The sequence below is a fragment of the Arvicola amphibius genome, chromosome 7 (assembly GCF_903992535.2).
Source record: "Arvicola amphibius chromosome 7, mArvAmp1.2, whole genome shotgun sequence".
Classification (NCBI taxonomy): Eukaryota; Metazoa; Chordata; class Mammalia; order Rodentia; family Cricetidae; genus Arvicola; species Arvicola amphibius.
In genome coordinates, this window is record NC_052053.1 from 69,485,195 (window position 1) to 69,507,164 (window position 21,970).

The 21,970-nt window shown below is 41.1% G+C and overlaps 1 protein-coding gene across 1 annotated transcript in view; it reads right to left on the minus strand.

Annotated features, from left to right (window-relative positions):
* Mark3 (microtubule affinity regulating kinase 3) overlaps positions 1 to 21,970 on the minus strand; it is an 82,736-nt gene that overhangs the window by 1,151 nt on the left and 59,615 nt on the right. The window contains exons 9-12 of the mRNA XM_042055399.1: positions 17,656 to 17,759; positions 10,333 to 10,491; positions 9,435 to 9,692; positions 1,536 to 1,580 (exon numbers count right to left, since the gene is read on the minus strand). Of these exons, the coding sequence (XP_041911333.1) occupies positions 1,536 to 1,580; positions 9,435 to 9,692; positions 10,333 to 10,491; positions 17,656 to 17,759 (566 nt within the window). The remainder of the gene's footprint in view (positions 1 to 1,535; positions 1,581 to 9,434; positions 9,693 to 10,332; positions 10,492 to 17,655; positions 17,760 to 21,970) is intronic.

The window sequence follows — 21,970 nt, forward strand, 5'->3', positions numbered from 1 at the left end:
GCTCCTCAGTTAGACGAGTACACAGCTAAGCCACCATCTACCTTGTTGTTTCTCTATTTTATTAAAATTTCAATTTTATAGTTGAAAATATCCAAGTCATGGTCCTGTGGTACTAGCCACTCAGGAGGCTGAGTAGCTCACAGGAGTCCAGGAGCTTGAAGTAAGCCTGAGTAACAGTGAGGCCCATCTCAAAATAGGCAAAACCAAACACTACAAATACCCACAACTCAGATGATCTAATCCTAATGAAACAGACGAAGAAATGAAATGCTACAGTTCACTTTTCTGTGGATAACTGAAATGACTGGTCTGCATGAGGTGAGGGCTCAAAGTACAGCTAAATTGCTACGTTTAGACACTCCACAATAAAGGCAAGCATGAGCTTGGCAACAATTTGGGAATAAGGAAACCTTAGGTAAGGAGGAAAAACAGCATAAAAACTATGGGCAGTCTGTTGGAGAGTCACAGAAGAGGAGTCAGGCGGGCAGACAGGACTGACCACATACACCTCAGTAAAATTCAATGGAACCAGAAGCAGAGGTTGTGTGTGATTCTGTTTGTGTGCGTGCTTTCTCTCTTTTGTGGAAATGGTGGTCTCATGAGGCTCAGGCTGCCCTGGCCTCCTGGTCCTCCTGCTCTCCATCCCAAGTACTAGGACCATAGGTGTATGCTACCATATTTGCTAAGTTTCTGTTTTCAACAGGGACATTGTCAGCAAATGCACAGAGGCAGGAAAGTGCAGAATGCACTCAAGACCCACCCCAGAGCATGGATCCACCACACTGGGTCAGAGTGGCATAGGCAAAAATCACTAGCCCTTACAGAGCACTTGCATGGCAAACCTTGTCTTGCTCCATACCAGGAAGTAGGTTCCACCATTACCTTCCTGTTGTGCATGGGCAATACACATGGAAAAGCATAGCCTGCTCTAAGCTGGGTCAGGCCTGGGAGGAGACTGCCTATAGCTCACTCCAAGTCTACCGTGAAAAGGCAGTTTACACAGTGCGCAGGGTCTCACAGGGACAGTTGGTCGAGCAGCAGGTGCCAAGGAAGATTTTCCCTTGGAACTGTAGCATCATTGTAACTTGCACTGAAAAGCATGGTAGGAGGCCTACCACTACAGAGATGGAATCCTGAGCCTACCTGTGATTCCATAGGCACAGTGAGTGCTACAGAAAACCCAAAGGCAAACATGAATTTACATAATATCATTTTAAGAGAAACACCACCCTCAGCCTTTCCAAACTTATCCAAGGCATCAAGGCACAAATGTAAAGCAGGGCTGAGGGTGCTCAGGAAGGCTCTCATGGCACACCAGTGCCCTCTTGTGGCTGCTGGCATGCAAAGCTGTCTCCTAGATCCAGCAAACAGAGCCAGCAGCCTCAAGAACATTCTAGAATCAGAACCTTGCCGCAGGCGCAACCAGGCCCACTGTACTTAAACGAATAACCAAAACCAGCATTGATCATCTAGGCCATAACAATGAGGTAGTTAAGTACTTAGAAAATATTTGAAGTAAAAAGCATTTCCCTCACCTTGAGCCCTCATATCTCCCGTTCCTCTCATATTCAGTTGGAAGCCTCAATGGAGAAGCAAAGGAAAGTGGAAAAGAGAAAAGAAATCTTACACACTGGTCCACAGCCACCCGTTCATCAACACAAACATTATATAATGAAATAAAGGTATTTCAGTTACCACTAAACTAATTTAAACTCCTCCTCCATCTGACTGCTGATGATATATTCCCCATGAGGACAAAACCATGGGAAGAGGCAAGCTGTGCATTCACATCAGTTTTCTTCCTGCTGTGCACACACATCAGTTTTCTTCCTGCTGTGCACACTCATGGCTTTGGACTACAGCTGCTCTGTTCTATGTTCTATTACCATGCCACACTGTATAATTTCCATTTAAAAAGAAGTGAGGTTATCAGTAGAACTCTACACTCTAATACAACACATTTGTCCAATGAAAATTTGCTATTTGGGAAGATCACCTAAGTATCATGAAGTGGCACTTGCAACAAAACGGTTTTTTTTTTTATCTCCACTTTTTAAGGTATCATGTTTCATAAACACAAAAATGTAACCTGGCCTTCCTGAGAGGCACACAAGTAGTAACTTAAAACAACAACAGCATCTCTCAATGGTGCCCTGGCTGTCCTAGAATTCAGTATGTAGACTAGGCTGACCTTGAAGCTCACAGGGGTCTGCCTGTCTCTGCCTCCCAGGTGTTATTAGGACATGCACCACCTGGTTAGGTGGCAACCTTAACAGCAGTGTTTCTGCCTTGTACATGCACATTCTAAGGACATCAATCTTTGTGATTTGTCAACACCAAAAATATTAACCCAACTGGAGCCACACTAACTATCATGCTCTAGTAAAACAATGACATATGGTTTCTTCATCGGGAAGTGACTTTTTAGACAAAATGCTGTTTGCTCTTCAACTCTCCAAAAAATACAACATTTTTGCTGTGAGACTGCTCACACCTCAGTTTCTAAGTAAGCCAGATCAAATAAAGTTGGAGGATTTTATGCTTGTCTCCAACATTAGAGTACCAGCCACCTTCTCACTTAAAGCCTTTGCCAATTCCATCTTCAGTAAAACACTTACCTTCTGCATGCTTTGAGGCTAAATCAGTAATTGTACACGTGATTACTGAACATCTCAGTCTTTAAAACAGGAGCATGCTAAGTGCTATTAGTACCAAGACAGAATTATCTGGATGCTAAATGATTCTACTGAAGAAAGAGAGTGCACAAGGCATGCACAGGCCTTCTGCGGAGTGGGTGCTACAATTCCTTTAATATGCCCAACAGAGTTAATCTATTTCTTTCCAGTTTCCTTTCAAGGATATGAGAATTTAGTTCTTAGCAGAAAGTTTAGTTTTAAAGTAAATAAAGACAAAAACAAAAAAAACAAAACCAAACAACAACAACAACAACAAAACAGGACCAAAAAGCCAAACCTGGTGTTAATTGCAGGAGCCATTTGGGGTAGGTGGGGTGAGGATTGAAAAGAAAGTGTACATATAGGAATAAAAGTAAGTGTACATATATAAATCCTACCTTTTGATAAACCTGAATGACATGTTTCTAAAAGAAATTAAGCCAAAACAAAATTAACAAAAAAGACTTGTACAAATTAAACAGAAAATCTAATTAATTATAGGAAGAATGGGAAAACAAACAAACAAACAAACCAAACACCATGGCTCCTCTTCTGGCCAACAATCAATAAAAACAACATTTGTTGAAGAAGTAAAATTATTGTAAACACTTAAATTTTGAGCATGTCATCTTTTAAATTGAAACATAAAAACATGTTTAGCCACAAAATAACTAAATCTATTAGAAACTTAAAAAAAAGATTTATTTATTATATATACAGTATTCTATCTGTGTGTATGCCTGCAGGCCAGAAGAGGGCACCAGATTTCATTACAGATGGTTGTGAGTCAACATGTGGTTGCTGGGAATTGAACTCAGGACCTCTGAAGAGCAGCCAGGGCCCTTAACCTCTGAGCCACCTTAACAGACACTCATTAGAAATGTTTTTAAGGTAAAAGTCAGTCTTTAAAAAATTAACATAATTATGATGTTATTATTAATACAGGGTCTTGCTGTATATATCAAAGGCTGGTCTTGCCCTTGCAACCTGCTTCCAACTTGCCACCATGCCTGTGACTTCAATGTCTTAAAGAAATAACATGTACTTTGCAATGTACTTGTAATAAATACCATTTCTCAGATTCCTACAGACTATCTAAAGAGCAGAACTCCTTCTTGACTTCTGCTACATAAACAGAAAAGACCTAATTACAAGTAATTTAGACATTAAGAGAATTATCACTGAGCTAGGTGTGGCAGCGTAAGAAGACAGAGAGGCCAGGCAGGCCTATAAAATCAGTTCCAGAGCCATGGCTATATAACAAGATCCTGTATTAAAGAGGGTGGGTAATGCTGCTTGGTAAAGTGTTTGCCTGGCATGCATGAAAACTCCGGGTTTGATCTCCAGTACTGCATGAAATGGGGGCATGGCTGGGCATATCTTTGATTCCAACACTCAGGAGGTCTTGGGGGTAGATAGGCAGAACAGAAAGTTCAAGGACATCCTTGGCTACCTAGTGAGTTTGAAGCCAGACTGGGCTACATGTAACCCTATCTTAAAAATGACAAAACCAAACTGAAACCCAACAACAATAACAAAGTTAAGGAGACACATGGCTATGCTGAAGCACCTTTGGGCAAGTGCAGGCAGGAAAAACCCAGGGTTGTAATGGATACCGCAGACAGACGTATTCACCAAACAACATTTTTGGATTTTTCCTCTCTAATTTGGGGGTAACTCTGTACTGCTTTTAGGGAAGTTCAGAATCTTGACCTTGTGCATGGCACTGTCATCTCTAATTGTGTTGAGCTCCATTCACAGCTATCCCAGAGTGCATGCAGCCTGTGAACCACAGGTTGGACACACTTGTTTAGAAAAACTGGGAAGTGTCTAACAGAGACAACTGCCATCCATATCACACAGAGCAAACAATGGTACACAGCAGGATAAATACTATATAGAAGACTGTGCACATAAAATATTTTTAATTAGACACTACATATAGATATGTTTTTAAAATATTATTTCAAAATGATTATTAGTACCCACTTTCCTGTCCCAGTGTTGGGGCCTTGTGAATTCTATCACTGAATGACATGCCTAGACAAGGTCTTTTTTTTTTAAATCTCTCTCTCTCTCTCTCTCTCTCTCTCTCTCTCTCTCTCTCTCTCTCTCTCCCTCCCTTCCTCCCTCCCTCTCTCTCTCTCTGTTTTGCCAGCATGTATGATAGATGTATGATAGTGTTGACAGCTGTGCGGTGCTGGGAATTGAATCTGGGTCCTACGGAAGAGCATCCAGTGTTCCTAATCGCTGAGGCATCTCTCCAGCTCCAACAACGTCTTTTAAAAATTATATATTTTAGGTGTATGTGTATTTGCCTGCATTATATAAGTGTACCACAAATATGCAGGCCCAAGAAGGCCAGAAGGAGATGGGCCCTGTAAAACCAGAGGAGCACACAGTCATCAGCAACAGTGTGGGTGCTGGGAATGGAACACAGGTGGTCTGAAAGAGGAGGAGAAAGAATTTCAAATGTAGAGACAAGGAATTTTTTTAATATTTATTTATTATGTATACAATAGTCTGTCTGTGCCCAGAAGAGGGCACCAGACCCCATTACAGATGGTTGTGAGCCACCATGTGGTTGCTGGGAATTGAACTCAGGACCTTCGGAAGAGCAGCCAGTGCTCTTAACCTCTGAGCCATCTCTCCAGCCCGAAGGATTTTTTTTTAAAAGATTTATTTATTTACATATATGAGTGTACTGCCTGCATGTACACTTGCAGGCCAGAAGAGGGAATTGGATTCCAATGCAGATGATTGTGAGATATCATGTGGTTGATGAAAATTGAATCCAGGACCTCTGAAAGAACAGCAGTGCTCTTGGCTCAAAAGCCAGCCCCTATATTTTGGTTATTATTATTACTGTTGTAGCTTTTTTTTTTTTTTTAATATAGCCCTGGCTGTTGTGGAACTCACTCTGTAAACCAGATTGCTGATTGGTCTCAAGGTCAGAAATCTGCCTGCCTCTGCCTCCCGAGTGATGGGATTAAAGAAATATAGAAAAATCCTTGCACTCAGAGGACAAAGATAGGCAGATTTCTGTGAGTTCAAGGTCAGCCTGACCTACAGAGAGAGTTCCAGAACATCCAGGGCTATACAGAGAAACTGTTTAGAAAAACAAACAAAAATCCTGTCTCAATTAAAAAGTAAAAAGTAAAGAAACTTGGAGTAGGGTGGTTGGTGAGATTGCTTGGTGGTTAAGAACACTAGATACTCTTGCAAAGGAAGTAGATTTAATTCCTGACACCCACAGGTAGCTTACAAGTATCTGCAACTCAGGTTTCAGGGGATCCAATGTCTTCTTTTTGTTTTTTTGTGGGCATCAGACACACGCACAGACATACATGCAGGCAAAACATTCATATATATAAAATAAAATTTAGGGGCTAGAGAGATGGCTGCATCTTGCTCCTCCATAGGTCCTAAGTTTACTTCCCAGCCGCACCCACATGGTGGCTCACAACCATCTATATTGGGATTTGATGATCACTTCTGGTATGCATGTGTACATGCAAATAATAAAAAAAACCTTAAAAATCTTTAAAAAACCCAAACAAACCCCAAACTAGAGGTATCTATAACATATAAAAATGATGATTATCTATATTTTGTTTAAACAAGAAACTGTAATATAATTTCTGTTCAAACACTGTATGGCATGAACCAAGTGTAACTAGAAAATGAACAGACAGCTCCTCACTGAACCTGGTGAGCAGCACTGGACTCAATGGGTTGCCTCTGCAGCCAGGAAGAGTTGGCTCAGACACATTTCTGGTTTAAGATATAAAATTGTGCCTACAACCTGGTCTACAAGAGCTAGTTCCAGGACAGGCTCCAAAGCTACAGAGAAACCCTGTCTCGAAAAACCAATCAATCAATCAATCAATCAATCAATCAATCAACCAACCAACCAATAAAATAAATTAAAAAAATAAAATAAAATAAAATTGTGCCTAATCTTTCTGAATCTCATCTTTATTCTTCTACAGAATGTGGAACATCTATCCATGTACAGGACAGACTGGGAATGAAATACAAATACAGTAGGGAGGACTAGGGAACAGATTATTAATATAGATAAATAGACTGTTCAGCATAAATACATGTGTATTACTTATAGAGATACCTGTTAGGGAATATTATTTTAGGGTGTGTGACTTTTTTTATGCAGCATCTGTTTAACTCTGTGAAGTTGTGATTCTTTGCCTGTCTAAAACACCTGATGGTCTAATAAAGAGCAGAACGGCCAATAGCAAGGCAGAAGCTAGGATAGGCGGGGCTGAAAGACAGAGTATAAATATAAGGAGAGGTTAGGAGACTGAGCAGTTAAGAGAAAAAGGAGAGGAGGATATCAGGGGCTAGCCACCCACGGAATAAGAATGAAAGATATACAGAAGTAAAGGAAAGATAAAAACCCAGAGGCCTAAGGTAGTCAGGATAATTTAAGAAAAGCTGGCAAAAAAAACCAGACCAGGGCTGGAGAGATGGCTCAGTGGTTAAGAGCACTGCCTGCTCTTCCAAAGGTCCTGAGTTCAATTCCCAGCAACCACATGGTGGCTCACAACCATCCGTGCCCTCTTCTGGCTTGCAAGCAGAGTATTGAGAATATTGTATACATAATAAATAAATCTTAAAAAAAAAAAAAAACCAGACCAAGCTAAGGCTGGGTGATTATAACTAAAAAGCCTGTGTATGATTTATCTGGGATCTGGGTGGTGGGCCCCCTCAAAAAGCCAAAGGAGTAAGACATCACTCAACAAATACCACACATATGTATGATATAGATGTTCACATGATATACAAATATATACGTATATAGAAAACAACTAACTGGGGTGGGGGCTGGAAAGACGGCTTCGTGGTTAAGAGCACTGGCTGATTTTCCAGACTAGGGTTCAAGTCTCAGCACCCACATGGCAGTTTACAACTGTCTGCAACTCCTGTTCCAGGGGATCTGACACCCTCACACAAACATACATGTAGGCAAAATACCAATGCACATAAAATACAAATAAACAAATTATTTTTAAAAACCACTAAGTAGCCAGACCTACTACCTTTACCCTCTAGTGCCCTGGAGGCAGAGGCAGAGGCAGATTGCAGGTGAGCCTCTGTGAGTTCCAGGCCAGACTGGCTTGCAAAGCAAATTCTAGGTCACAAATACCCAGAGATATTGTCTCAAGAACTAGAATGAGAGCCAGAGGTTGTTCAGTGGCTAAGAGCACTTGCTCTAAGAGAGGACCTACGTTTGATTCTCAGAACCTACAAGATGGCTCACAACCATCCAACTCCAGTTCCAGGAATTTGACATCCTCTTCTGTCCTCCTTGGGCACCAGTCATGCATGTGGTGGTGCACAGAAACACATTTGAGCAAAACACCCGTACACATAAAACAAAATAGAATCAGTAAGAACAACAACAACAAAAAATCCCAAACCAAACAAACTAGATATGCAGAGATATCTATCCATGTAGCTTAGCACACAGACACAGAAAACCCTTCAAATGTTAGCTGGCTTTTTTCTTTAAAAACATTTTATGTGTATGCGTCTACTATCCATATGTACTATATGCCGGGTAAGCTTGTGTGACAAGTGCCATCCTGAAAATACAGTTTTGGCCTTTTTTTTTTTTTTGGTTTGTTTTTCCTTGCATGATCTATGCTTTTTTTTTTTTTTTTTTAGTTTTTAAAGACAGGGCTTCTCTGTGTATGTCTGTGTATGTAGCCCTGGCTGTCCTAGAACTTGCTCTGTAGACCAGGCTGGACTCCAATTCAGAGATCTGTCTGCATTTGCCTCTTGATATGAATCCCTGGTTATGTGGTGTGTGCAGACGTGTGCTCAGAGGCCAAAAGACAATATCAAGTACCTTGCTCTATTACTCTACACCTCATTCTTCTGAGACAGAACCCACTCTTTTCTTCCTCCCTCCCTTCATTGTATATGTAAGGATGTTTTGCCTGCTTGTAAGTGCATACAGAGGCCAGAAGAGGGCACTGGTGAAGAGAGGATAGGATCCCCTGGAACTGGAGCTGTACCTGATTGAGAGCAGCCATGTGTGTGCTGGGAACCGAAGCTGATCTAAAAGAGCAGCAAGTGCTCTTAAAAAGGGAATTTTACTGAACCTGAAAAAAGTGTAGTAGACAGAAGCCTCAATGACTGTCTTGTCTCTGTCAACCACAGCAGCGGTCAAAGGCATGAGTAGCGAGTCTGTGGATTTTTATGTAGGTGTTGGTCTTCATACTTGTTTAGGAAGCACTCTTACTGAGCTACCACTACAACCACCATGTGCTGGTATTTCAAATCAATGATAGTCTCCCAGAGAGCACAAAGGAGAAATAAATGGGAGGACTTTCATGATGCTTAAGTGTCAATTACAGGGCTGGTGAGACAGCTCAGCGGGTAAGGTACTTGCTATTGAGCCAGACATGGAAGAGATAGATGTTTTCATATTTAGAGACAATCACTGTAGACGTGTTTTTCTCGGTGATTGCTAAACTGCAATAGATATGTCATGTGGACAGATGTCTGAACAATACAAACAATAATTAAAGAATGATAAATTCTACCTAAGCACTAAACAACTTTTAGTACTGTGAAAAGATGCTGAGTTCTGTAATTCTACTTTAAAGCTGGATACACATGAGCTAATGGAGGAAAGAAAAGGATCCAGGCAGCAGCTTCACAAATTAGGAAAGACATTTACTTTTTCTCTTTGTATTTGCTCCAACAGAACCAGCACTACATAACACTTACCTCCTTGTGAGTTTTGAAGTTAGTTTACTAAAAAGATTAGTGGAACCTCGGCTTCGAGTCTGGGACAGTGGTGTGGCTTCGTGGGACAAGCTGGGTGAGGCAGGTGGGCCATTGTATGTTGCAGTTCGCCGCTCCCGAGGCTGGCCGTGGAAAGTGCTACGGCTGGCCGTGCCCCTTGGAAAGCGAATCCGATCTGGAGTGGTCGCACTGCTAATACTATGGGTGGAAGCAACTGGAGTTCTCTGATCTGGAATAGTGCTAGGAAAGCAGAAAAAGAGACATCTCTGTTCCCAAAATCACAACATGAAAATTTATAAGCACAATATACCTTTTACACATAATGAAGTAATCAGCCACTGGGAATCAAGATCCAAAGGGTATTTTAAAACAGGATTTCGGAAAAAAACGTAAGCTCAGTGGGGAAGATATCAAAGGAACAGGACAAGAAACAAAGCTCAGAAAGTTCAGGGATACCATATATGCACATTTCAAGGACAAGAGTAATGTAGGCTAACTTAAACTTTCCCCCTCTACTTCCCTTCAAGCTGCTTACACAGAGAACTGTGCCAAAAGGAAAGGCTTGCATGTGAAAAGGAACAGGCAACCAAAAAATTTGTAGAAGCACACAGATGGCATAAATATAAAATCCCACATGCTGAAACCAAGTTGGGGTAGGGATTTCTTAGACCCTCTGTAGTATGCCAAGGCATGAAGACAGGCATATATACATACACATACACAGACAACACAGACACAATGAAACAGGATGTGCTTAACTAAAACTATATGGAAGTTTTTTGGACAACTGTAACAAAATCTTGAACCATAAAATCCACAGCACAAAATTAAGCAGCGGTGGGTACACATTAGCTTTACAAGGAATGTGCGTTTTTCTTACATAGCCTTGAAGTTATCTCCTTCACTGTCTATTGGAGGTAACATCATCTTGGGGTGCCCAGAGGCTGACATGGACATCGACTTCTGATGTCTCAGCCGACAGGTAGATGTGGCACAGAGTGAGGCAGGGCTAGCTGCATAAGCGAACACTTCTGTCAGGCTGGGAGAGGGTTTGGGTTCAGGCAGAGGCAGAAACAACAGTGTGATGGAACAGTGACCAAAGAGCAGCTTGCTGTCTGTCTAATGCACACACCTTCTCCCCAGACCCCTGCAGACCTCCAGAGATCAAGAGTCTCTTTCACTTGTTTGGGGATTCTGGGCCAATTGCTGGCCTGCAGCTGCTTTTGCAAACAGCAGTTTAAAAAGTTCATTATCTTTTTTTAAAAATTTATTTCATTGGTGCAAGGGTGTCAGGTCCCCTGGAACCTGAGTTACAGATAGCTGTAAGCTGCTATGGGGGTGCTGAGAAATGAACCTGGGTCCTCTGGAAGAACAGTCAGTGCTCTTACCCACTGAGCCATCTCTCCAGCCCCCCCCCAAAGTTCATTATCTTAAAGAATATAACAGTCTCCATGTTTAAATACTTGTTCTATATGTGCCTTCCAAGCTCTGCCTGAAATAGAACACACCCTAAAGACATCTCTATGCAAATGTAGGTGGTAAAATGAATGTGGCACAAGCACATAGTACGTTTCACCTTTTTCCTTTCAAATGAGTGACTGAAGTAATGGGTACAGAAACTTGTTATTATACACCAGAGTATCCTACGTCATTTGAACAACACAGTTTAGAACTTTCCCACTCAGAAGACATTTTCTCCCTTCTTATATAGATGGGAAAAATCAGCATATGGACTATTTATGGAAAGAGTGTTATACTGATTTAAAGTCTTCAGTGTTACCTTGCCTAATAGCTTCAAACAAACTCACCCACATAAAATAGTACCCTAAGACCTGTTTTCTCTTTTTGCCTTTATATGGGTTCCGGAAATCAAACTATAGTCACTAGGTTTACATGGCAAATTACAAATGCCTTTTACCTGCTAAGCTATGTGTCTCATTGGCTCAACTCTTATACTCTTTCTTATCTGTTTAGGTCCAGACAGCAGTCATACATTGATTGCTCTGCCCAGCTGCTGACAATTTTGACCAAACTGGGAGCAAGGATCAACATGTGTTTGGAACACAGTAAGAAAAGCAGGAGCTGTTTGACATCTCTGGAGAACATATGTTGTCTTAAAAACTTGCGAGAAGCTTTGTTTTTAAGACTTTGGTGCACAGCAAGAGACTGTTCTCTTTTCCCAAGAAGCAGCTGCAGGAGAGACTAGACCTACAGGTACACAGGCATGAAGAGAGCATGTGCAGATACTCTGCAGCACTGACTGGATTCTCCTCAAAGTACTAAGGGAAAGTATAATTCACATTTGAATTATTAACTATTTGATTAAAATCATTTTTATTATATTAAAATTGTGTGTGTGCTTGAGTGAGCATGCCCACAAACTCTAGAATAGCATACTAGGTCTCCTGCAGCATTAGTTAGAATTCTGGTCCTCTATAAGAGCAATAAATGCTCTTTTAACTACTGGACATCTCTCCAGTCTACCACCCCCCACTCACTTAAGAGATCCAACCGCTCTGCCTCCCAAGTGCTAATGTTAAACGTGTGTATCACTACTGTATGGTGTACCTGTTTTGTATTTGATTTTTAAATTTATTTATTTATCATGTATACAGTGTTCTGTCTGCATGTATTCCTGTGGGCCAGAAGAGGGCACCAGACCCCATAACAGATGGTTGTGAGCCCCCACATGTTTGCTGGGAATTGAATTCTGGTCCTCTGGAAGAGCAGCCAGTGCTCTGAACGGCTGAGCCATCTCTCCAGGCCCAACACAGTTGTTTTTAACATCTATCTACATTAGGCCTAACATCCTAATTTAGTGTTAGCTAAATTTCAAACTGGTACAATCAAATTCTAACAGAAACAACAAAAAACTATTCACGACACAGTCCTTACACTAACAGCAACATATTCTAGAAGTTCAAGCTGGTTGCTATAAAAAATGCAAAAGGTGCCAGGAGGTGGTGGCTCATATCTTTAATCCCAGCACTTGGAAGCAGAGGGAACAGAATGTGTTCCAGGACAGCCAGAGCTACAGAGAAACCCTGTCCTGAAAAGCCAAAAACAAACAAACAAACCCCCAAAAAGTATTCACGATTGGTCATAAATAATCTAGTCCACAACAATCTCTAAAAGCAAGATAACAGAAGTTATATTCTTAATAGTTTTGGGTCTAAGGGTGGGGCATTTTTTTTTTAAGATGGAGTCTTTAAGATCCTCCTGCCTCTTGCCTTACAAGTGTTGTGATCAAATGTATGTGCCACCAGCCCTGGCCTCATTTAAAAAACCTAATATAAATAGTGGTTTTCTTTTTTTGTTTCGGGCTAGAATTTTTCTGTTTCTTGGATTCAGAGATCTGCCTGCCTCTACCTCCCAAGTGCTGGCATTAAAAGGCATGTGCCACCACCAAGCAGCAAACAGTGCCTTTCTTTTGGTTGTTGTTTTGAGAAAGTGTTTCTCTGTCTCATCACCCTGGCTGTCCTAGAACTCACTCTGTAGACCAAGCTGGCCTTGAACTCACAGAGATCTGGCTTCAGAGTACTGGGATTAAATATGTGCACCCCCTCTGCCCGGCAAAATAGTGCCTTCTTTTTTTTCTTTTTTTTTAAACTTTAACTTTATTTCATACGCATTGGTATAATGACGTCAGATTCTCTTGAATTGGAGCTACAGACAGCTGCAAGCTGCCATGTGGGTGCTGGGAATTGAACCTGGGTCCTCTGGAGGAGCAGTCAGTGCTCTTAACCACTGAGCCATCTCACCAGCCCAAAATAGTGCTTTCTTAACATTCAAGCAGAATGAAACCTGTTGGAAACAGGCAAAAACACCTTGTCCTAAGCACTGCCATTTTGACTTCAAACTCCATTTTACCTGTAGGGTGAAGCAAAGTTCATGTTCCCAAGCCATAGAGGGACTGGGGGCTTTCCAAGAGATGATCAACCCCTCCTTAAACAACAGAAAGTCTGTTATGCTCTTTAGGTTTCTAAAACTATGGCTGTTCCCAACAACAAAACGAATAAATAAATCTGATTAGTTGGATTGATAAGCTTACATTCTGTGTCAACTGACAATATTGGAACCCATAGGGAAAGCCCCTAATCTTTGAATCCTGATTGGTGGAAAAATATAACTGTAATTTGGCACAGATGTTTGTGGGTTTTGTGTTTAAATACTTGCTGCAATGAATGACTGGGGACATAGTTAGCTCCCAAGTCTGCACTGTTATCCCTGACTGGTCAGTCTCCATGATATTGTTCAGTAATAAATCTTGCTTTTCAGAACTTCTTGTGTCTGCTCAGATTGATTTAGAGCCTCATAGCCAAAACAAAACCAACATTTTACACAGTGTCAGTTTTATGTCAACACACAAGCTATAATCATTTGGGAATAGGAACTCACAAATGAGAAAAAGCTCCATAAGACTGGCATACAGGCAAGTCTGTCAGGCAGTTTTTGATTAATGACTGATGTGCAAAGGCCCAGCCCACTGTGGGTGGTTGGTGGGTAGGTGGTCCAGGGATGTTTAAGAAAGCAAGCTGTGCAAGCCAGTATGTAGCACTACTCCATGTCTCAAAAAACAAACAAAACAGTTACTAATACCAGACTACTATCAAGAATAAAGGCTGGCACATGGGTAAGTGGATAAGGGCACTTGCTGCCATGCCTGATGACAAGAGTGTCAACCCCTGTACCTTCATGGGGGAAAGAAAGAGAAAGACTTAACTGCTCAAAGTTGTTCTCTAACCTTTATCTGCCCCCCCCCCCCTCTGACTCAATGAGGAATTGTCTAGATAAGACCTACGGGCATGTTTGTAAAAAACTATCTTAAAATTTTATTAAATGATATGGGAGACCACTGTGTGTAAAAATCCCTGGTTTGCATCCTAAATTACATAAGTAGAGAGAATGAGCTGAGTACATGCATTCATTTTTCTTTGTTCTTGCCTGTGACGGTGACTAGCTGTTACAAGTTCTGCCTTGCTGTACCTTCAGGGATGGACTGGAGCCCGGCTTTGCAAACCAAGTAACCCTGTCTCCCCTAACGCTGCTTTCATCAGGGTACTTTATCTCAGTACTCTGGGGGCAAAGGACAGCTACTTACATAGTGAGTTCCAGGTTGTGAGACCTATTTCAAAACAGAACCAACAAAAAAATACAACACAAACAAAAACTATCACCTATGCAGAAAAATAAAAAGCTCCACAAAGGACCAGGAATCAGAAAAACACCAGAATATAATATTTTTAAAAATTTACTGGGGCGGGCTGGAGAGATGGCTCAGAGGTTAAGAGCATTGCCGGCTCTTCCAAAGGTCCTGAGTTCAATTCCCAGCAACCACATGGTGGCTCACAACCATCTGTAACGGGGTCTGGTGCCTTCTTCTGGCCTGCAGGCACACACACAGACAGAATATTGTATACATAATAAATAAATATTTAAAAAAAATTCACTGGGGCTGGAGAGATGGTTCAGTGGTTAAGAGGATTGGCTGTTCTAGGAGACCTGGGTTCAAATTCCAGCACCCACTTGGCAGTTCATGACTGTCTGTAACTCCTGTTTCAGGGTATCTGACACCTTCACACAGATATATATGCAGATGAAACACCAAGGCACATAAAATAAAAATAATAAAAAGAAAACCCTACTCTGAGAAAGCAAAGGTTAAGAAATAAAGCAGAAAACAACAATACAAAAGAGCTCCCCCCACCCCATCACTGAAATCAGAAGGTTGGTTTAAAAAAAAAAAAAATCAGTGATAAGGGGTTGGAAAGATGGCTTACAGTTAGTACTGGCTGCTGTACCAAAAGGACCAGGGTTTGATTTCCAGCACCCACATGACAGCTCACACCTGTCTGTAACTACAGTTCTAGGGGAATCTGCAGACATATAAGCAAAACACCAACGCACATAAATTTTTTTTCCTAATTCACTGATAAACATAATCTTACAAAATAAGCTTAGCTGATCAAAAGTTCTAGTAATCTATGGAAGGGTTTAATAATGGGGGTATGACAGTTAACTTGATAAGAGCTAGATTTACTTATGAGACAAGCCTCTTAGAAAAACCTGTAAAGGATTACCTAGATTTGATTAAGTGTGGCAGGGAGAACAATTTTAGCTGTGGGCTGGGTCCTGACTGTAAATAAGATAAAGAAATTAGAGCACAAGCCCTCATTTCCTCTGTGCATCCTGACTTTGGGTGTGACATGAACAGCTGCCTTAAGCTCCTACAGTCATCACTTCCCAAAACGATGAACTGTGAGCCCAAATAAGCCCTTCATCCATGTTTTTGATGAGGTATTTTGTTCTAGCAATAAGAAAATAATTAACAAAATATGGAGTTTGATCTTTCTCAGGTAATCAGAGGTCACTAGTCACATATTGTTTAAATAATGGGACCAAACAATACAAAAATCATTACAATAAAACAAATTAATGTCAGAAAGCTGGGCGGTGGTGGCGCATGCCTTTAATCCTAGCACTCGGGAGGCAGAGGCAGGTGGATCTCTGAGTTCGAGGCCAGCCTGGTCTACAAGAGCTAGTTCCAGGACAGGCTCTAGAAACTACAGGGAAACCCTGTCTCGAAAAACAAAAACAAAAAAAAAAATTAATGTGAGAAGACATGTGTATAGTACACACACTTGTAACCCCAGTACTTGAGTGTGGAGGCAGGAAGAGCCTGAAGAAGAAAGAATGAAGACTACTATCACCCCAACTCACTCCTCGTTTTCCACTGTCTACTGCACCTCAGGGCTTCACACATGTATGTTTGGAAAAAAAACCTATTAACACCCTCCCCCCAACACACAACCACTGATGCTAAATATGACCAGATAGTGGTCAAGATTCAAGCCAGAGGACAGCAAAATGTAATATGAATTCATCATGGAGTCCTCTGAGACTCACTGTGATTTTCATCTTCTCAGAATCTGGTTTATTCTATACAGAATATACATTTAACCAAATCCCTCCAATAGATTTCTTTTCCCTACCACCCCTGCCCCCTCACCCAAATCAATAGCACTTCATGGTTTCTGGATCTACCTAATCCCATTTTCTTTCTTTCTTCATTTCTTCCTTTTTTCCCCTTCCTTTCTTTCTCTTTTGTCTGAGACAGGGATTCTGTGTGTATGTAACTCTCTGGAACTTGCTAGAGCTGCAGACCAAGCTGGCCTTAAACTCATGAGATTCACCTATCTCTGCCTTCCCAGTGCGGAAATTAAAGGTGTGTACCACCACAGTACAGTTTATTATTTATTTATTTTTGATTACAGGAGCTCACATTTAGGAGATTTCCTGAGTTTCAGAAGACCATCAGAGGCTGTACTTTTAGGTATGTATGGTTGTTTTGCCAGTCTATATGTCTGCATACCACATGCATGCCCGTGGAAGCCAGGAGAGATAATCAGATCCCTAGGACTGGAGTTATATACAGATGGGTGTTGAGTCTCACATGAGTGCTGGAAATAGAGCATGGGTCCTTTGGAAGAGTAGTCAGTGCTTTCCGCCACAGAGCCATCTCTCCTCGTTTTCGTACTCTTATTTCATAACTCTGGAAAGCTGTCTGCATGATATGATCTTCTACTTATGGATACATGATCTTAATATTTCAAGTCATGCAGAAGATAGACTCTCCATGTTCCTAGAACTCAAGTGTATATCTCTGAGGGGAGACTATGATACTCCTGGCCATCTGTGCCTGGTAGCAAGGCTGGCCCTGAACTTAGAGAAACATTTGCATAGGCCTCCAGAGTGCTAGGAATTAAAGACCTATAAGACAACCACCCAGCTTAAGCTATTATTATTGCTATCATAGAGCTGGAAATGGAACCATGCACACTATTATGGCACTATATCTAAACCACACCCCAGACCCTGTTCAAAAGATGAACACACACAAAATCTCCTCCATTCCCTACTCACCGTTTTCAAAGACCACGCTGACAGTCTTTCTGAAGAAACCTCCCTGGTCCAACCCCAGCTCTTCTTTGTCACACATACCAACCATAGAGATAGATGCTTTGGACAAAGAGAAGAATCTGGAATCCTAATCTCTTGCTAGAAATTAGCATTTAAAGTTTACTTACCTTTAAAGAAGGATCAGTTGATTATTTGAATTTAGATTAGAAAAGTGAGAAGTAACATACTACCACTTCTTTTGGGAGAAAACTTTTTTTTTTTGCCAATAAGTAAAATCTCATACCTGTTTTCTTTGCCATTCTGGATCACTGAGTGTCGATCCGTTGCAGACCTCTCACTGCAAACGTAAGTGTTTCGCCGTGTCATCCCACCAGACGCTGCATTACTCTGCAAGAAAAGGGCATATTTATCTTAGACTGTTTGCAAAGTACAATTCAATACGAATAAAAACAACCTAAAAATTTGTTTATGCAAACAAAAAAATTGGAAGAGGGATGTTGTCTATGTGTTTGGTGATGTTCATGTTCCTAGAGGCTCGATGTTAATTAATGCCTGCTAACTCTCTGGATCACTTTCTACTGACTTAAGATGTGCCTCCCTGAACTCAGAAATCTCAGACTTAGCCAGCTTGTCCAAGGGACATTGTCTTTTCCTTTAGAGTACTGAGATTATAGGCAGGTGGCCACACCTGTTTGGCTCGTATGTGGGTGCCTGGGTTTCTGAACTCTGGTACTCACACTAGAGTAACAAGCATTCTACCCATTAAGTCATCTTCCCAGACCAACATAGTCATTCATAAACAAACAAATAAAAACAATGTATGTGTCTATGCATTTGCATGCACTCTCATGTCAGTGTATGTGTGTGTGTGTCCTGGAGCTAGAGTTAATGGTGAGCAGCCCAAGGTAGATACTGGGAACTGAACTCTTCTGCTCAGCAAGAACAGAAAGCACTATTAACCACGGAGCCATTGCTCCAGTTCTTCCTTTTTTTTTTTTTTTTAAATAAATCTTTACATATATCTAGTAATCCAAACTAGTAAGACCTAGTTAATAATAAGCCTGAGCAAAAGGCCCAACAGCTTGTAATTAATATAAGCCTCTGTGTGTTTGAGATTGAATGGCTATGGAAGCAAGCAGGACAAAAGCTTCCGTTTACATAAAAGGGCAAAAGATAAACTGGAGAGATAGCTCAGTGCTTAAGAGCACCCACTGGTTGTTCTTCCAGAGGACCTGGGTTCAATTCCTAGCATCTACAAGGTGGCTCACAAACTAACTCCAGTTCCAGGGATCTGATGCTCTGCAGGCACCACAAATGCGTGACCACAGAAGCAAACAAAACACTTATACACATTAAAACAAAAAAGTACCAAGGTTATTATGCAAAGTGAAGAAAGAACATGCACAAGGGCAGGAAATGCTTGAAAACTTTATGTCTGATCAGTCTTTAGAATCTAGCCAGGCGGTGGTGGTGCACACCTTTAATCCTAGCACTCGGGAGGTAGAGGCAGGCGAATCTCTGTGAGTTTAAGGCCAGCTTGGTCTACAAGAGCTAGTTCCAGGACAGGCTCCAAAGCCACAGAGAAACCCTGTCTTGAAAAACAAAAAACAAAACAAAACAGAAAAACAAAAACAAAAAAATCCAGAATACACAAACATCTATTTTTTTTTTTAAGATTATGTTCTGTCTGCATGTACATCTGCAGGCCAGAAGAGGGCACCAGAACTCACAGATGGTTGTGAGCTACTTAGTGGTTGCTGGGAATTGAACTCAGGACCTTTGGAAGAGCTCTTAATCTCTGAGCCATCTCTCCAGCCCCCATAAACAGCTCTTACAACATAATTCCAGAATGATAGACAATTTAAAAATGGGCAACAGGGGTGCTGGCTCAGTGGTAAAGAGCGCTGGCTGCTTGTCCAGAGGTCCCGAGTTCAATTCCCAGCAACCACATGGTGGCTCTCAACCATCTGTAATGAGATCTGATGCCCTCTTCTGTAGTGCAGGCATTCACGCAGGCAGAACACTGTGTATACAATAAATAAATCTTTAAAAAAAAGTAGGGGCCAGCAAGATGGCTCAGTTGATGGTGTGTTTGCTCCCAAGACTGACAATCTGACTTTTTTACAGAGAGTAGAACACAGGATCCAATTCCCTTGCACATGTATGCACTGAGTGTATGCATACACAACAGAAATATAACAAAAGTTTTTGGGGTTTTTTTTTGTTTGTTTGTTTGAGACAGTGTAACACCTCTGGCTGTCCTGGAATTTCATTTGCAGACAAGGCTGTCCTCGAACTCAGAGATCTGTCTGCTGGAATGAAAGGTGTACACCACTACCACCCAGCAGATTCCAACTCTTGAAGGTGAGGCAGGAGAACTGTCATGGGTTCAAGGCCACCCTGGGTTACATAGTGAGACCCCATTTATTTCCATATCTAGAACCCACATGGCAGGAAGAGATTAACAACATTATACAAAGTTGTCCTCTGATACTATGGGATGTCTTCCACCCACAAAGAAATAAAATGTAGGCCAGGCGATGGTGGCACATGCCTTTAATCCCAGCACTAGGGAGGCAAAGGCAGGTGGACCTTTGTGCGTTCGAGTCCAGCCTGGTCTAGTTCCAGGACAGGCAACAAAAACTACAGAGAAATCCTGTCTCAAAAATAAAAAAATAAAAAGAAATAAAATGTAATTAAATAAAAAAGGACAAAATGAGAGGGAATAGTGGCTTGATGTAAAGTTGTTTGATATGTAAGTCTGGGGACCTAAATTTATTTCCCAAAAGTAACGGTTTGTGTTGTTTTATAATTCTGATACAAACTAGAAAAATCTGGGTAGGAGAACTTCCAATTGAGGAACTGCCTCCATCAGTCCTCTAGGCAAGTCTTGATTGATATGGGGGGCTTGGTTTATGATGGGTGGTACCAACCCTGGAAAGGTGGTCCAATGTTTTATAAGAAAATAAAATGAACAAACCAGTCGGCAGTCTCTGCTTGAGTTCTTAACCTAACTTCCCCAAAGGACAACCCAGGAGTTGTTATAATGAAGTAAAGCAGCCAGGCAGTGGCAGTACACACACCTTTAGATGGCCAGAGCCACACAGAGAAACCTTATCTCAAAAAATTAAACAAGGCAACGGCCAGGTGCAGTAGTATGCACCTGTAATTCTGGGGCTAGAAGGCAGAGACAGGAAAATGACTGGGCAGCCAATCTGACCTAATCAGTAAGTTTCATGTTCAGAGACCCCCCCTTTCAAAGACTAAGATGGGAAAACCTTATGGAAGAAGCTATAGACCCAAAGAATGGAGAACACATTCAAAAGGTAAAAAGCAACTGATAAAAACATCTCCACTGTCAGCCTTTGTCTGCACAGGCAAGTACATACATATGCACACACATGCAGCACACACACACACACACACACAGAATTGAAAACTGTAGTCCATACAGATTTGTATAACAGTTCTGGCTATTCTGGAACTTTGTAGACCACACTGGCCTCAAATTCAAAGATATGCCTGATTCTGCCTCCTGAGTGCTGAGATTAAAGGTGTGTGCCACCACCTTCAGGCCACACAGACATTTCATACAAATATTTACAATGCTATTCTTTATGTCGAAAAGGTAGAAATAATCTAAATGTCTATCAACAGATGATCAAATGAATTGTAGTCTATATGTATAGAATAACACTCAAGCTCTAAAAAGGAATGAGGTATTAATACATGCTACAACTTGAACTCTCAAATATGATCATGAATTCAAGAAACCAAACACAAAGGTCTATATTTAAATATTTGACTTTATTTATGTGGAGTCATCAAAAAAGGCAGCAAGAGCTAGAAAATGACAAATTATCACAGTTACAGGGCATTATGTGGTACTGAAAAGTTTTCTACCTAAGTTTGGCAGTGGCTCATTCCTGTAATTGCAGCATGTAAGAGGCTGAGGCCAGCCTAAGCCGCAGATACCATGTTTCAAATCAACCAACCGAACCAACAAATCAAGTGAAACAAACAAACAAAAAGGTAAGTTCTTTTTTAATAATTTATTTGTATTTTTATGTACATTAGTGTTTGCCTGCATGTTTGTCTGTGTGAGGGTGTCAGATCCTCTGGAACTGGAGTCACAGACAATTGTGAGCTGTCATGTAGGTGCTGGGAATAGAACCTGGGTCCTCTGGAAGAGCAGCCAGTGCACTTAACTGCTGAGCCATCTCTCCAGTCCCCAAAAGGTAAGTTATTAAAAACACCAGCTGCATATTTAAATTGGCTAATTATGTTATGTGGATTCTGTGTTAATTTAACCTTGTAAATAAAACAAAAACAAAAAAAATAAAAGTTAAAACATTTTTATCATGTAATATTACTTACTTCTTTTTGGTAGTGCTAAAATTGAAACCAGGACCATGGCACACATTAAGAATTGAGCACGATCAGAGAAAGTTTTGTATTATTATGATTTGTGTGAGATGGTATATAGGTGCACAAATGCTGTGGCGCACATATGCAGGTTGGATGACTTGTAAGTCCATGTTCTGATTCTATCATGAGCCAAAGGGATAAGCTCTGGTCTTCAGGTTTGCTAGGGAAGT